The 17,808-nt window shown below is 39.5% G+C and overlaps 1 protein-coding gene across 1 annotated transcript; it reads left to right on the plus strand.

The window, feature by feature from the left end:
• The first annotated feature begins 5,299 nt into the window (after positions 1-5,299).
• Positions 5,300-14,121, plus strand: ctbs.L (chitobiase L homeolog). The gene is made up of 7 exons (XM_018258150.2): positions 5,300-5,566; positions 6,603-6,741; positions 8,123-8,331; positions 9,423-9,594; positions 10,353-10,450; positions 12,519-12,680; positions 13,834-14,121. The coding sequence occupies exons 1-7, from the start codon at positions 5,432-5,434 to the stop codon at positions 14,026-14,028; spliced, it is 1,110 nt and encodes a 369-aa protein (XP_018113639.1). The 5' UTR covers positions 5,300-5,431; the 3' UTR covers positions 14,029-14,121.
• The last annotated feature ends 3,687 nt before the right edge of the window (positions 14,122-17,808 follow it).

Here is a 17,808-nt window from a genome sequence, read left to right on the forward strand (position 1 = left end):
CCTTGCTCTTATTTTTTCCTCACTTTAATGATACTAGTCACATCTTCCACGCCGTATAATTATTATTATACTATATTGGCATTGCATGTGAAATAGTTCTCTAACTTGTATATTTGTATTGTATAAGTGTATTCTATAACAGTTCTATAGTAATAAAAGGGTATTGTAACAAAAAGGGCAAAGTTACATAGAGTCCCAAGCCATATATTGTGTAGCCCCAGAACTCAAGATGGACTGGGAGTCCCCAATTTCCTTTTGTGGCACCAAAAATAAGACAAGGCCTTGACTTGGTCACTTATAAGCCTAACTAAAAATAAGCTTAATAGAAATGGACAGCCCGGGGAAAATACACCCAACAAGTCTACTCTGGAATTGCTATGCTCCTCTTCCAGAGATAGAAATACACTCAGCACATACCTGGAAGACATGGTGCACCTCTATGCTTGTGCTCTATGCTTTTATGAAATGCAATGATCCATAGTTACACCAGTATGGGGAAATTAAAACTTTTTACTGGGGGTGGAAATGGGTGCAATGACAGATTGAAGGGAGAGGATACTTTTTCCAATTTCACAAGGTAATAGCTGATGACTTTATGAGAGGATTCCCCAGGTTCTCATGTTTGCAAATTAGGCATTATATAGACTCCCTTAGGCAGTGTAGAAGACCAAAAGTGTCCCACCATAAAGAGGAATTTTGTAACAGAGGATATACTCAAATGAGTTTGATTTCCACTTTGTATAATCTGTAACTCTCCAGAGATCTTGACAGTCACCCACACCAATATATCTTGCAGTACAGCAATAAAGAGTGACTGAAGTTTATCAGAGCACAATTCACATTACTGGGGGCAGCTGGGAAACTGACAACTATGTAAGGTTTCAGTAGCCAAAGAGCCCCTGTTTTAGCACCCATTACCGTGATAGATTTAAGGAAGAGGCACCATATTGTATAATAAAAAAACAGGTGGGACATGGAGCTCATGTAACAATAATGCATTTATTATTTATAAGTTATTTATATAGCACCTATACATTTATGCAGCACTTTGCAGAGCTTAATCATTTATATCAGTCCCTGTCCCAGTAACTATAACCTTCACACACATTAGGTTCAGGTTAATCAGAAGTCAGTTAACAAGCCTGTAGAGAAAACTGGAGTACCCAGAGGAAATCCACATAGGCAGAAGTTAAACATACAAACTCCTTGTAGATAGTGCCCAAAAGGCAACCTCAAGACCCCAGTGGTAATTTCTGTTTCCCAATTCTTTCTATTACAAGCAAGATGGGACAGTAATGAGAGATAAAACTGGTATTTGATATTTCTACTGTAAGAAAATATATTCAGGCTTTGCAACACACACAAATGAAATGGTGTTCACTATGAATAAAAGTGGCAACAGAAACCTTGTAATACACCTATGAGCAATAGTCAGAAGAACACGAATACAGCAGTCAGAAAAAACAGCAGATATGATGCTGAACAGGGAACTGCTGGGATGCTGATACTGCAAAAATCAGATGTGAGAATAGGGATGCCAACAAAGAAACAGGTCTGTGACAGAGGAGGGATTAGTGAAATTAGGGATGGACCGGTAACATTTAAACTGGGCTGTCTTGACTTTATTAGACAGCTTTTCACAGGAAAGGCAGAGTACAAACAGGGGCACGTTGTCCGTAGAAATCAGTTACACAAATTCAATTACACAAATCATTGCTTCTCAGGGGATCCTTTCACATCCTCACACATACAGCACCAATGCCCCTGTCATGTGGACATGCACTAGCAGAGTGCCGTTAGCTCTTGAGGGGCCTACTCTCCCAATACAGTTTTCCCCTTACTTCTGTTGTGTCCAGCATACAGTGCATGATCTCTTCCCAAGCTAGACCCCTGGCATTCATATTTAGGATGTTTTATCTTGGTACTTAATGATATGCAGGAGATAAAATGATACAATTTGGAAGCTTTAAGGGGATTTTTAGAATTATTTTTTTAAGCAAAAAACCAAATATTTGGTTTCAAACTGCTGAGCACTCTGCCTCACAGAGTGCCATAACGTGAGTGAAGCCTCAGATCATGGGTGCTTTCTGATGTTTGCTTGACCATTGGATACTTATATAAATGTATTACTAATACTTACTCACTTAAAAGTTGTGTAAGGTTCATTAACCCAGTATCAGTAGCCAAAGAACTCCTGAATTAGCACTGATTACAGTGGCAGATTTAATCAGAAGCCAATAAAACTGTGTGTATATTTTTGGAGTGTGGGAGAAAACTGGAGTACCCAAAGGAAATCCACATAGATGAGAATAGAACATAGACTGCCAAAGAATCAAACGCAAGACCCAAGTGATCATTTCCATTTCAGGATTCTTACTGTTACAGCCAGCAGGGGACAGCATTTAGTTATAAAACTGGGATTTGATATGCTAACATATTTTCTATTGTAAACACATATTTTTATATTCAGGCTATGAGCATGAATTAAATGGTGGTAAACACCACATTTATATTTTTCATTTTTCCCAGAGTTGGCAGCAATGATAAAGATAGCAGCAGAAACCTTTTGTAATAAGCCTATGAGTAATAGTCACAAGTACACGAGTACAGGGAGTAGTCAGAACAAAACCAGCAGATATGATGCAGAAGATGCTGGAACAGGGAACTGCTTGGATGCTGGTACTGCAAAAGGCAGTATAGGGATGCCACTTGTGTTGGCTGCAAAAGTCAACAGAAAAGCAAGACTTTGATGTCAGACACCTGGGCAAACTGGTGACATTATGGGGCTTACCAGTGATGTTTTGTGGGGGGGTTGGTTTACACCCTGGGCAATCTAGACATCTGGTTTTAAACTGAACAGTCCATTCAAAATGTAAACCAGACAGGACAGGTAGCCAATGCTCTGTGTGCCTCAGTCCTAAAAGATGGGACAGTAAAAATTGGGGGATTGGGGCTAATACGGGATTAATGGGAATAGTACCCACCCCCAATAGAGGTAATTCTGTGTGCTTTGACTCAAAGTGTGTTCCCGTGCCATTACCCTAAGGCTTACAGGGGTAAGGATGTATTGAGGAGTCTAGCAGAAGCAATGCAGTGGAAGTAACCTGATCTCAGGGTAGCGTAGAATAAATATATGGAACATGAAAGGATTCTGATGTCTACAAATGACTCTAGAAGCATCCACTGAGTCGTACACACATAGTGGGTTTTGGCAAGGAAATGCATACTGCTGTGTTTCTGTGCCAAAATCCACTCTATATATATGTGTCTGCACACAAGCCCCACAGTACCTGCCAATGCAGAAATTGGGGCAGGCTGAGGCGAGGGGCTATTTATACTCAGGCCAAGAAACAGCTACACCCCAAAAAATAGATGCTGCATTCTCATTTATTTACAATGCATTAAAAGTTTAATTCATGAAATCAAGAGCAAGTGTACTTAAAATGCTCAACTTTAAATTGATGTTAACAATTAAGTTACATGGCCATATACATGCTCCTTTAGGGTAGAACTACACAATCTCTTGTTTTGTTTATCAAAGGCACCTACTTATCATGCTATAATGAGAACTTGGAGCCAATCTTACTTCCACATGCATACTGTTTAACATAACTAACAGGCTCTCTTTGTGGGTGTTGGGCCTTTTGGTCTAATATTTCCCTTTAGGTGTATCCACCATTGGACTTTGCCTTTACAAACTTATCTCTGGGGCTCTTTTGCCAAGTACAAGATCACAAAAGGCTCTTTTGTTGACTGCTGCTATTATTGGAGGCACAATAGGGGTCATTTGCTTAGTGCAACTGCACTGTGTCTGCCGCAACTGTATTCAATTCCCCAAAACAGACACAACTGTGCATGCACTTAATTGCAAATCAGGCGCAGTTGCTCCAAATATTTTCAAAGTCTGCCTAGTGTCATTTCTGGTGTTTGCCATGTGAGTGCTGTCATACTGTCTTGTCAGGGGTTGGCAGTAGTTCAAGGGTTCCCTCTACACCTTTAGGTCAAATACTATTGAGGGGTCCTACAGGATAAACATTTTTTACAGCACAGAAAAAGTGAGATGTTTCCTTTGCAAGCAGCTGGGTCCCCAAATGGCAAATAAAAACCCCTACTCCTGCCTCAGCATCTCATGTGTAACAATATATCCATCACATCACATCCATAACAGCAACTTCTCCTTCGCTGGAGAACGTCAAGGTGGTTGCCTTACAACCAACCTCTGTAACCTCCAAACCTCCCACTTCTTCATTGAAGTCATCTACGGCTACAGCCTACCTTACAACTGCAGCAAAGGAGAGCAGGGTTAAGAATTTTCAACACATTCCCCAGGGTCACAGCTGTTCCTATTACAAGTCAGCATACCCCTGTTATTGGCGAGCAGTTTGTGTGAAAGCACCGAGTGACCCTTTCTCTTCAAATGACAAGGAAAAGGAATTGAAGTTCATTGGGCTGGTCCCTGGGAAATGGGCATCAATGGTCACAGATGGAGCACTCCTATCCAAGAGATAAAAGAACAGCAAAATATCTGCTCCTCATGTAGTGAAACGGGTATGGGAACTTTGAACCAAAATGCTCAGGACTTTGGACAATGGATCTTTCCGTAATTTGGATCTTCATACCTTAATTCTACTAGGAAATCATGAAGAGTTTATGCCATCTGCTGCCCCTAAGTCAATTACGTCACAAGATATTCCAAGCATATTTGGAAAAGAACCTGAGCCATTGCAGGGTCTCCAGGCAAAAGGTACTGCTGATCCCACTCCAGCAATATCTTGCAATTAAATAGCCTCATTTGTCATTAAAAAGTTATACAAGGCAATATAAGTATTTTGTCTCCACAGCAATTTGACTTGAATTCAACCTCCCCAACCTATCATTGCAATGACATGGCTATTGCTAAATCCTACATTTCTAAGCAACAATTGCAAATGGTGAGCACATTTTCCCCCAGCCATGGAATTACTAATTCCTCCAGAGACTAACTGCTTGCAATTGTGTTCAAGTTGCCTCCATTCCAAATGGCACTTGAGGGCATGTTGTTTAGTTTGCACCATAGCCTTTGTACAACCCCTGTTAAAAAAGTTTCTGTAAATAATGAAGTATGTGTACATCTATTTCTTTTAATTTACAAAGAATAAATGTTGCTTTATCTGCTAATCATATGCATTTTTTTAAGTGATTAAGCCTGGGTCAAATGTTTCCTAATATGTTATTTTGTGCAGAATTGTGCAACAGATTGGCAGACTTGTTTGATATTTGTCTTCCTACAACAACCCGTCCTTCCTTTTTCCTTAGCAGCCTGTACAGCCCTTCCAACTCCTCCCATGGCCTGAGCTCCCTCCCCTTCAGCCGGCTGCGCTTCTCATATGAATAAGCTGTGAACATACCAAATAAACTGCTGCTAGTAGGAAGGTGGCCCAGCTGGCAGATTATGGCAGAACTTGGTGCAGAAGTTTGGGCCCTCAGCCCACTTTTTATCATCTTGTGTGTGTCCTTGTGTTCAGCTGGCTGCCCCTGTACAGACCCCAGTCTCTGTGAGCCCATTAAAGGCACCCAGGATTTTGAGGTATTTCATAATGTGAATATCTGCATGTTACTGATTCAAATTTATATGTGTAATTGGGGGGAAGTTCATTACTTTGTCTGTCCTGATTGGTTCTAAGTACCATCGTTTCTGTGAAAGATTGCAGTGTGTGTACATATATTTATGAATAGTGGTCACCACATCATGTGCAAACTCAGGGATTCTGCTTGAAAGGCAACATTGATTGCTTTTCATTTAAAGGCAGTCACTTCAGCAAAGCATCTTGCCTTATGTGATCTAGGAGCCTGGTGGGGAGAGGCTTCCTGTCAGTCTACTTCCTGGTTTTACACACACACGGAAACAAACAAATCAAAACCCAATGGTATAACGCTTCATCAAGTTTCACTAACCTGTTGATAATTCTATTTGACTAATGTATCCGTTTTGATACATGTATTTAGTTTGTGCGCACAAGAGCAAAGTAAACAGAAGGCTTGCTGGTGCAGGTGCCTTAGTTGCTGTTATCTATGGGGCTGTGAATAGTAGCATCATACATAGCCTGTAGCATTTTTTTTCACAAAACACACTACCTTTTTATATCTGCTAATTCAAAATGTACTACCTGATTTTGTTTTCATGGAGCTTTCAATCAACTCATGGTTTTATGATTTAACACTAACTGGGATTTCTTTTCAAAAATGTCTTTTTTTAAAGGACACTGCTTGTATTTTGGCACAGTCTGTGTGCAGTTCTACTGAACTGCAATGCAAAGAAAAAAGACTAAAACGCTCATTAATAGTTATGCTATTGTAGCATTTTCTCAAAGTTTGGGGAGGGGTAGGAGAAATAGCTTGTGTGACACATTTGCAGGGGAATATAAGTGGTGTATTATATTTATATTTTAATGCTTCCCCCCCCCCCACTGAGCCAGTGCACATGGGATTGATACCTGGCTGGATCTTCAGGAGATTATGAGTCCACCAGTCAAACTGTGTCCCCAGTACCAATCTGCACAAATAGCAAACATGATAGTAATTTAAAAACACAGGATAGCTCAGAATTTTTATATTTACTCCAGGTGCTGGTATTCTACACAGGAGGGAAAAACTGGAAGTTCTATGACTGGTCTCAGGTTACCACCATCGCATTGTTTGGGAAGTATGATCCAGAACTCCTGTGTTTTGCACATTCAAAGGGAGCGAGGCTTGTATTAAAAGGTACAGCACAACAGCTTATTATTGCTAATGAAGTATAGTGGATAGCAGGGATATAACTATAGAGGAAGCAGACCCTGCAGTTGGGGGGGCCCAGGAGGTATAGGGGCCCCATGAGGCCATAATTCATAAGCGATTTCAATAAATATTGGTAATACAGGTCAACCTCCAAACATTTTAGGGGCCTGAAAAATAATTTGCTGTGGGACCCGTAATATCTAGTTATGCCACTGGAGGATAGATTGAGAAGTACAGACAAAATTAAGTACTTTAGTCTAATCTGTAAATCTGCCCTGATTAAATAATGTTAACCACTAATTCATAAATATAGGTGCTATATTGCAATGCCCAATTTGCCAACACCTTTCCTTTCAAGATCCCACTGGGAGCAGACTGCTCAAAACAAATTGCTAGTTGATTGATAAAAAATTGTACAGCATGCCTTGCACAATTTAGCAGCTATGTTCATAAATCAGCCCCTTTACGCCTCCTGAGTAATGTCAAGTGATTTCAAAATGCTCCATTACGTACTCCACATAGTATATTCTTTGGGGCAAATTCACTAACCTCCGAAAATTCGCCAGCTTTGCTCACATCAAAACAACGGCTTTGCTCACATCAAAACACTTCGCCAGGCGTAGATTCGCAAGGACAATGCTAATTCATTAAAATCCAAAGTTGTGTCCAGGGCGCCCAACTCAGCGAAGTAGTGCTAGTGTTACTGCGGCAAGCGAAGCGAAGTTGCGATAGCATTGCCTAATTTGCATACAGCGGGAAGTGAAAGTTGAATGGACGTATATGTTGCAGCCAATACATTACACTACACAAGCCCGGGAAACCTTAATAAAATAAAATAGAGTTGTTTTATTGCCCTACACATGAGCCCAGTGTATAGTTTATGTGCCATATGTTAGGAAATGTAGGGGGGAAACCGGGTACCCCATAAAAAATGTACGATCTTTTGCAGCCTATCACCCTGAAAAATGAAAAGTCGCCAGCGTTTTTTGGGAATTTTCAACTATTTTTTGAGGAAGTCCTATCTAATCTATTGCACTTAGCCCAGTCTGAGGTGGCGAAGGCAAGTCTGGCGCAAGAGGTAACGTTCAGTAAAATCCTTAGTGAATTTGCGGAGTTGCGTCCAATCGACAGAGCGCAACTTCGCCAGGTGTAAGGGAGCCAATTACTGCTAGAGTCTATCTCGCCGGCGACCATTAGTAAATCATCAAAGTAACAAAATGACATCACACGATCGAATTTTCGCTAACATTAGTCATTTTGCCCTTTAGTAAATCTGAACCTTAGTATCTAAGACAGCACCTCTTAAATCTAATTCCTATGTTTTCATGTTCGTATAAACTTTCCTTTTATATTTTTTTTATTTAAGGCGATGTTCCACTCCAGGACATTGTGGATCCAAATAATAGAACATCTTGGATAAAACAGAAGGTGGAACTGGCAAAGAGCCAGTTCATGGACGGAATTAATCTGGATATAGAGCAGTCAGTGTTGAAAGGTTCACCTGAGTATTATGCATTAACTTCTCTAGTGCAAGAAACTACTGAGGCTTTCCACAGAGAAATCCCTGGCTCCCAGGTAAATCCAAATAATTATAAAGATTATGTAATGTATACAGTACAGGTATAGGATCCGCTATCTGGAAAACCAATAAACAGAAAGCTCTGAATTATGGGAAAGCCATAGACTTCATTATAATCATATAATCCAAATTTTTTATGGCTTTAATAGCACACATGGCTACACAGCAGCTTATTTATATAAACAATAGTAGTTTTCTGAAGCAAACACAACAGTGCAGGGCAACACTGCATTCTATATTTGTTAAAACAATTAAATTTTTTGATGTTACTGGTCCTTTAAGCTTTTTTGAATGGACTTCTGCATGTACATACAGAACAATGTGAATGCGCAGTGTTATGCCTGTCAATGCCAGTACTAGCCAATGCCATAGGCAGACCATTTGCTACAATTCTATGGGAGGTTGAGACAGGCAATTAGGGGTATTGTGACTGATGCTGTCAGGGTCGGCCTTAGGCCTATTGGACCAATTGGGCCCAATAGGGCCCCGCACCTCTGGGGGCCCCGCACCACAGGGCAGCACAGATATTTCCCTCAGCACATGATGCTGCCTGGCCTGCCCCCAACTTTGAGAGTCCAGCCCATAACCAAATCCATAGGTCCAGCCCACCCCCAACTCAGATAAGCCAGCCTATCCCCCAACTCCATAGGTCTAGCCTGCCCCCAACATAGGCCCAGCTTTCCTCCAACCTTGATAGGCCCTGCCTGCCCCCAATCCAACCAAGCCTGCTCCCAAGCTGAATCGGCACAGCCTGCCCCAAACTAATTGGCCCAGTCCACTCTCCTTTTTCCTCCCTCTCTCTCTCTCTCTCTTACCCTGTGTGCCCCTATTATGTGCCCCTATTTCATCCCTCTCACTCTCTTACCTTGTCTGCCCCTTTCCTTTCTATTTTGTGCCTGTATGCCCTTATTTTCCTAAATACTTGGTGTGTCAGTAGCCAGCAACACTTTGTCTAGGGGCCCCGCCAACATGGTCCCAATTGGGCCCCACATTTGATAGAATCAGCCCTGGATGCTGTGGTCAAATGTTTGCATGTCATAGGACGTTGTAATAAAATAAATCACAAAAAAACTTTTTTCACACCCAGGTAACATTTGATGTGGCATGGTCTCCTGACTGTGTGGATGGAAGATGCTACAATTACACAGGGATAGCGGAATCATGTGATTTCCTTTTTGTTATGTCCTACGACGAGCAATCACAGATATGGACAGAGTGTATGGCAGGGGCCAATTCTCCTCTCTATAAAACACTATCAGGTTCAAGTTTTTTATTTTTGTATTGTCACTTAAAATAAAGGCACACCATCGTTATAAGGCAAGCGGGAGGGGGATATGCTTTTTGCCTATTTGGTATCTTATTTTTTTGCATAAATGAGTTGTATATACATTGTATGAAGCCAGAATAGCTGCAAAATCCTTTGTATCTGTGTCTCAAAATGATATAATTAATTAGACAGTACATTGCTATGCCTTCTTCTGTCCATTCAAAAAGCATCAATCCTATTCTTGCAGAAGGTCTGTCTACCTATAAAAGAATTGTTTAGTATAAAAACTGGAATAACAACTTCCTGCTTTGTAACTCTCCACTGATTGGTTACCAGGCAGCAACCAATCAGTTACTTGATTCAGCAGCTCTCCAGTTTGGAATTTCAGCTGTCTGGTTGCTAGGGATTAACTTACTTAACAACCATGCTTTAATTTGAATAAAACAGAAATAGGAATAGGAAAGGGCCTGAATAAAAAGATAAGTAATAAAAAGAAGCTATAGCAATAAATTTGTAACCTTACAGAGCATTTGTTTTTAGATGGGGTCAGTGAAAAGTGATTGTTGACCATTGGCTGCCTTAACAATTACACACAAAAAGAGACACAAATACATATTGATCTTCATAAAAGATATATAGACAGTAAAATTGAAAGATATTAGTCCAAAGGATTCCTGTAGCCATACACACACACGTCCAAGTCTTTGATAAAATTTAATAGATGGTAATTGAATGTGTTTTTTTTTAAAGGTTATAAGAAGTTAATTCAGTTGGAGATTGATCCCAAGAAGCTGTTAATGGGTGTCCCTTGGTATGGTTATGACTACCCTTGCTTGGAATTATTAGAGGTAATTATTAGAGACATTTTTGTTATATTTTATAAATTACTTGCTATTGCTCATAAAAATTGTGCTTGCAATATTTCGGTTTTGGTGCCAATATAGGCCACATAGTTTTGTAATTGTATGCATACTGGACATAAACCTGTTCAGTAGTAGACACCTGGCATTCATATTTAGAATATTTGTATTTTTTCTTTGTACATAAGCATACCGGCAAGTTTTGTGACGTTTTTCCAGAATTTTAATTAAAAAAACTAAATTTAGGAAAGTTTTGCAATTTGGTAGTATGCCTTATTTATCAATTTTGGATTTATCAGAATGTGTACTCATATATGGTTATTGTTGAGCGCACAGGAGGCTCCCTGGCCCATATTTGCCAATGGGGCATCCCAAGGCCAAGTCCACATTTGCCAGCCTGGTGACCCTCACACTTCTGCTCCCTTGCTTCTGCTCCTCCCCCCGTGTTCACTTATATGTGCATACGTGTATTTCTATTCTTGGGACTTTTCTATTTAAATATAGATATCTCCTGTGCGCTCAACAATAAAAAAGAAAAAAAAATTAGAAGCAGCTGGGCGCCATTCCACCACTTAATTTGTGCTGCCCTAGGCCCTGGCTTTTGTGTCCTTCCCTCAAATCTTGGCCTGGAGGCTCCTATGGCACGTGAAATGCATGCAGGGTGGTTATTCTGCAGCATCCAAAATGTTAATCATGAAAATTCATATGCATAATTTTACTTTGGGTCATCTACATTCCTTATACTTTGGTAAATTTATGTACATTGGGCATCAAACTGCTCAGTAAACCCCTGGCATTAATTTTCAGTATTTTTTGTTGTAAAGTTTTTTTACAATAAGAGCTGTGAAGTTATAGAATTTTCTCCTAGACACGGTTATACTTTCAGATACATTATATAGCGGCAAATTCACTAAGATTCGTAGTTGCGCCAGGCGTAACTTCGCCGCACTTTGCCAAGCGTAGTTTCGCTAGCGCTCCGGAAATTCACTAAAATCCGAAGTTGCGCTCAGGGGTAGCGTAAGGTTGCGAAGTTGCACTAGCGTTGATTCGCTAAGCGAAGCGAAGTTACGCAAATTCGCCAGGCGTAAGGGTGCAAAGTAACACTAGCGAATGTACGCCAGCGTTCGTTAGTGAATTTGCGAAGTAACGGAAATGACCAACGCTAGCGAATTGACGCTAGGGTTAGGCGCTTCGGCGCTTAGTCAATTTGCCCCATAGTATCATACAAAGTGTCAATAAAAGATGCTATTTTAAAAAGTAAACAAAAACAGGATCGCTGAAATTAGCTCTTAATTGAAAGTTGTTTGAGGGACAGATCCAATTGCTATCTTGGAGTCATAAAGGAAATTGTACCCCTCTGTGGCAAAGTGAAGAGGCTTCAGATGGGGTTTTCACATTCCTTTGAATCAGCAAGCAGTTAGGTATTTGAGTCAATTCCCGCTAGTCCAAGGATTTTGGCCAGGATTCGGCCTTTTACAGCAGGATTCCAATTCGGTTGAATCCAAGTGCCTGGTGGAACTGAATCAGAAGTCACATGACTTTTTCACATAAAAGGGAGTTAAAAAAGAAAGTTAAAAAAGGTTTACCAGTGCGGTTCTCCTTACCCCTTACTTGTCCTAATTTTCATATGTAAATTAGGGCTGGGATTCGATACGGTATTCAGCAGAATCTTTCACAAAGGATTTGAGATTGGGTTGAATCAAAGTTGTGCATTCGCTGAATCCCTAATTCCCACATATATACAAATGCACATATTTTCTTAACGTTTTTCTTTTTAAACCAAATAGGTTTCCACTGAAGCTAAGGGAACACATGTATCAAGTATTAATCTGTAGAATCCAGCTTGGCTTTTTTTCAAATTATTCCTGACTGTCTGTAGCGTAGCTAATGGCATATGCAAATCTATATGGATTACTATTTATATACAGCAGTTTATCATTTGAATTGCATAGTGGGCATGAATATATAATCGGTGGGCTGTAGTGGTACAAAATATGGGTGATTCATTTTAGTAAATAAACTTTGCTACAGCTAGTTTACTAATATTCTTTTTCAGGATAACAAATGTACTATTCAGAAGGTCCCATTCCGGGGAGCACCCTGCAGTGATGCAGCAGGACGGCAGATCCCATACAGTAAGATCATGAAGCAGGTCAATAGTTCTCTTACTGGAAGGCTATGGGATGATGTACAGAAATCTCCTTTTTATAATTACAAGGTTGGTATTCACTTCTTTGGAAGAATATTTAACATTTGTATACCCACCATTTTATGCAATTAATTAGTCACATTTGTTAAATTGCATGTTTTAATAAATATTACAAATGGGTAAAAACATTTTTCATACAATGTTAATTGTTGTTGTACACCTTAAAGAAAAATTTTAATCTGCAAAAAAAAAACACCAGTCGTGTTGTTTGGCAGTTCTACTTTCCAAATGGCTAACTAGGAAAATTAGGGAGTGACACAAACTCCCTCAAAAATGTTCACATAGTACAACAAATTTCTTACTTTCAGCAGCAATTCAATAGGTGGCAGAGAACCCACTCCTACAGGGGGAGGGGTGGCAATGATAAAAACTTACAAGGGGGTGGCCTGATGGAAGTGGGTGCTTAATAATGGAGGACGTTGCTCAATAATATAATAGATAAACAAAAAAATGGCACTTACCTGATTGTCAGAAAATTTTTAAGAATTTAAACAATTATCAAACCAAATGCATGTCTTAAAGGGGTTGTTCACTTTTAAAGTAATGTTTAGCGTGATGTACAGAATGATATTCTGAGACAATTTGCAAATGGTTTTAATTTTGATATATTTGTGGTTTTTGAGTTATTTAGCTTTTTAGCAGCTTTCCAGTTTGCAATTTTAGCTATCTGGATGCTAGGGTTCAAATTACCCTTGCAACTATGCATTGATTTACATCTACAAGAGACTGGAATATGAATAGGAGAGGGTCTGAATAGAAAGACAAGTAATAAAAAGTAGCAATAACTATACATTTTTAGCCTTACTGAACATTTGTTTTTAGATGGGGGTCAGTGACCCCCATTTGAAAGCTGGAAAAGAGTTAGAAGAAGAAGGCAAATAATTCAAAAACTGTAAAAAGAAAAAAAAATAATGAAGACCAATTGTAGTTGCTTAGAATTGGCCATTCTAGAAAATACTAAAAGTTAACTTAAAGCTGAACCTTTAATTAATCAGAACTTGTGTCTGTGGGAATGACCCCTTGTTTGATTATCACCCACTACAATTTGGTGGGTTGTATTTCGTGAATGCAGTTCTCCTTTAAAGGGAGAGCTTTATGTTTAACTTGAGAGGCAACTGGTGTTTACAGATTTTAATCTAATTCTTTTCATTCCCATAAAAAGGATGCAAAGGGGCAATTACATCAAGTTTGGTATGATGATCCAATGAGCATCTCCCTGAAATCTGCATATGTGAAGATAAATGGATTAAGAGGCATTGGCATGTGGAACGGAGATCAACTAGATTACTCAAGGAATCCCATAGCTGAGACTCAAACTAAAGACATGTGGAATGCTTTAAAGGGGGCATGGCTCTAGGAAATTAAGAAATCAAAAATGTGGGATATTTGACCATAAAAGTATGCTTTTAAATTATACATACGGTATGTAATAAAAGTAAGTTTTGCTACACCTGAAAGTGATTTTCTTTCTATAAAATGTAAAAAAAACTTTTTGTTTCTTTCCTGTGCTGCAAGCTTCACCTGATATAACAAGTTGGTCCTTGTCCACACTCTGTTTAGCATCTTGTTTTCCCAAATCTAAGAATTTATTTGCCTTTTCTGGATTCTAAAATTAGGCAACCAAATTGCCCATTTCCCGAGACCCACACTTTTGGAGGGCCTGATCCATTTTACTGTCTGCTTTATTCCTATGAACCCAGGCCATAGACCCCCAACACTGGCAAACATCTCCCACCATAGAATATGCTGCTTCACACTCAAGTGGGGAATTCACCACCCAACAATTCAGTGCCCTTTTAAAACCTCGAAAGAAACATATTGGTTCATAATTTTAAGTGCACCCCATCTGGTCACATGTACCCCTCCATCATTGAGTTTGCGCCATATAACAAAACTTCCAAGCTTGCATACTAACCTGGCACCTGTTGTTTACAATCTTTCTGCTACACTCAATAGCTTCCCATCTGCATATCACCAATGCAATCTACCAATGATTTCCAAAAAACAGCTTGTTGAGAGGAAAACATTAAGGGGCGATTCGAAGGATTTTAATCCATCGATCGAACGATTTTTCTTCGATCAGAAATAGCTTAGAAAACTTATGGGGAAGGTCCCCATAGGCTAACATTGTACCTCGGTAGGTTTAAAGTGGCGAAGTATGTTGACGAAGTTTTTGTTTAAAGAGACAGTACTTTGACTATCGAATGGTCGAACAGTCAAACGATTTTTCGTTCGAATCGTTCGAGTCAAAGTAGCCTATTCGATGGTCGAAGTACCCCAAAAAAAACTTTGAAATTCTAAGTTTTTTATATTCGAATCCTTCACTCAAGCTTAGTAAATGTGCCCCTAAGTGTCCACATCACTCCTTATAATTCCTATCAATTCTCCCGCCAGCATGCACCTGAAACATCAAGGACTCTGGCAGGACACAAACACCTGACAACCTTGAGAAGGACCTGTGACTACAGCATTAAATGACTAATTTACTGCAGTGTCTAAAGGCCCCAATAGACGCAAAGATTTTTCTTTGATGAACCACCGATTTCAGTGCAATCCAAATAATCCATAAAATTACAGTGAGGCTAGTGGGAATCTAACGATTTTTTGTTCGACATCGGTCAGAAAATTGATTGGCCAGGTTAGAAAATTTTAACAGTCACAGTGAAATCTATCTATTGTCCAATTATTTGCAGGGCCAAGCAGGCAGCTACCCTGTTTTCCTTGCTTCAACTAGACAACATTGCTTGAAATGGTCTTTTTAGTTTATGGACAAATACATTTAAATGATTATTTCAAGATAAGCTTGGTCTTATGATAACGAAAAGATCTTTTAAAAATCCTTACATCTATGACCAACTTTAGTCCCTGGACACTCTTCTGTATACCGAGTGCAGAAACCACTGACCAACAACCCAATCAACTCACTTAGAGCAAATTGAAAAAACAACAAGAAAAAACAAAACAACTTCATTATTGACTATATCATGAACTAGCAGTCCTCACGGTTGTTATGATAAGGGTTGTATAGCTTACACACTAGATTTTTGTCCCCCCTTCCTTCTCTACTGCTTTTTTACATGTCTGGCTGTTTTCTAACTATGGTCAATCACTTTTCCCTTTTCTCTTTTAATTTCAATGATAAATGTATTTGCTTTGTAAATTGAAAATAATAAAAAGATGAATAACACAAAAACCACATATAATAAAATATGAAAACCAATTGCATATTGGCTCAGAATATCTACTGTACTGTATTGTGAGCAGTAATGGAACAAAAAATTGTGGATCTGTGACTGCTACGTGATATAGCACTTGTTAACTTAACATAGCATTATTAGATATTGTTAGCTGCCACTACTTGAATCTGGAATATTTGATCAGGCTGGTTAAATTAGAGGGTTACCCTCTAAGAATGAAGATTGGGGCACCAACTTGGGAAAAAAAGCAATGAAGACTTGGGATGTCCAGCCTTCATCTGTTTCTGGGATGTTAAGATTTGCAGTTCAGCAGCAGGAAGGTAGCAGGTAGTACGTCTCTATATTGAAATCTAATGAATAATAAATAGTTATTGCAGAATGCAAAAAAAATTGTGATTATATTGATGACATTCTGTACAATGAGGGACACTGTGAGACTGTGGACCCTGGAGAATACAATTGCAAATTGTCTCAGTCATTCTAAAAGTTAATTAAAAGGTAAGCAACCCCTTTAAGAAGAAAGCAACTACAAAAAAAAATGTTGTGTGTTATATGTTCTTTCATGCAAATAGATGTTAAATTAATTTTTATTTTTCCTTTCTTAGGAATTTAGGCATATTTTTCTTTTCCATTATTTTTCTATTCTCTATTCACATGTATTCACATATGTAACAAAATATATTTAAAAAAATGTAAATTTATTGTGTGTGTATTTTATACATGATTATTATTCCTATAATAAGGAATACTTGTTTATGTAAATGCTTGGAGGCACCTGATCAGCTGGTAGTATTGCCTGCAGCAGAATCAATTATTTAATGCTATAAATCCTAGTAAGCTTGAAAGGGAGATCAACTGCCCTGCTGAAAGCAAGCTGTTATCAGTGAGAGCCCACTCATGGCCTGCCTAGTTTTAGGGGCATATTTATTATGCTGTGTAAAATGAAATTTGCCAAAAAAACGGTGTTAAAAGCTGTGTAAAATATTGCATGGTGTGTGTAATTTTACCCCATGCGAATGCCAGATTAACTGCCGTTAGTTTACATTGCTTCCAGTGGAAGTCATTAGAAGAAAAGTTTTAAAATTGTATGCCATTTTTTACACTTTTTTACACAGCTAAGCCTGGCAATGTGTGATGTATTATCCCGCTGTTTTTTTACACAGCATAATAAATATGCCCCTGGGAATTGTTCGTATGTCTCCAGGCTTTTTCATGCAAATGTGGATACCTGTACAGAACTTATAACCCATATTGTAGTGATCACCACCACAAGGAGGCAATCAAAACACAGCAAGTTTCATGGCACACAGATGGGATACCTTTTTGGAAGCTAGTACATTTCATATAAAATAGCACTGCTCCAAAGAATACACTGCTTTAGTGTGTCAGGACCTGCCCAGTTGGTCCTGCTGATTAAGCAATTTATTTCAGACTTCAAGATGCTGCATCCCTACACCCCCTCCCACCACTCACACCCAACCCCCCTCCTGCTCACACCAACCCACCTTGTTCGCAGCCCCCCCTTGCACCTGAGCCTCCCGACACTTGTACCCCCTTCTCCCAGCCACTCGCAATCCTCACATCTGCGTCCCCCACTGGCTCTGCTTCTTTGGGGCCCATTGTGATCTCTTCCGCTGGGGACTGGGTGTGCCGGGCATTTAAACTGCTGTCAAAATCTCCCATTCAGTCCTCAGTGGTGATGCAGTCAGCGGATGGTGTGCCAACCCCCGCCCCCCCCCCACCAATTTTTACCCCCCGAAGCTCTAGCCTTTGTGGCCTGCACACATATTCAGGCCTGCATTTACTGAAGATGACTATATTACCTGTCTTTGACTGCGTGCAATTCCCATATAAAGAGATTATTTGAACTTGCGTCTTCTTCCTCCCTGTGCTTGATCGTTGGAGTCCTGGAGGTGCAACTGGTCTAAAGGGCACAAACT

The sequence above is a fragment of the Xenopus laevis genome, chromosome 4L (assembly GCF_017654675.1).
Source record: "Xenopus laevis strain J_2021 chromosome 4L, Xenopus_laevis_v10.1, whole genome shotgun sequence".
In the NCBI taxonomy this organism is placed as follows: Eukaryota; Metazoa; Chordata; class Amphibia; order Anura; family Pipidae; genus Xenopus; species Xenopus laevis.

What these genes read in the sequence shown, in the direction of transcription:
- ctbs.L (XM_018258150.2), top strand. Translation starts at nt 5,432, where the DNA reads ATGGCAGAACTTGGTGCAGAAGTTTGGGCCCTCAGCCCACTTTTTATC. An exon ending in GAGAAATCCCTGGCTCCCAG is followed by an intron (nt 8,332 to 9,422) that starts GTAAATCCAAAT and finishes TTTCACACCCAG; the next exon opens with GTAACATTTGATGTGGCATG. An exon ending in CTCCTTTTTATAATTACAAG is followed by an intron (nt 12,681 to 13,833) that starts GTTGGTATTCAC and finishes TCCCATAAAAAG; the next exon opens with GATGCAAAGGGGCAATTACA.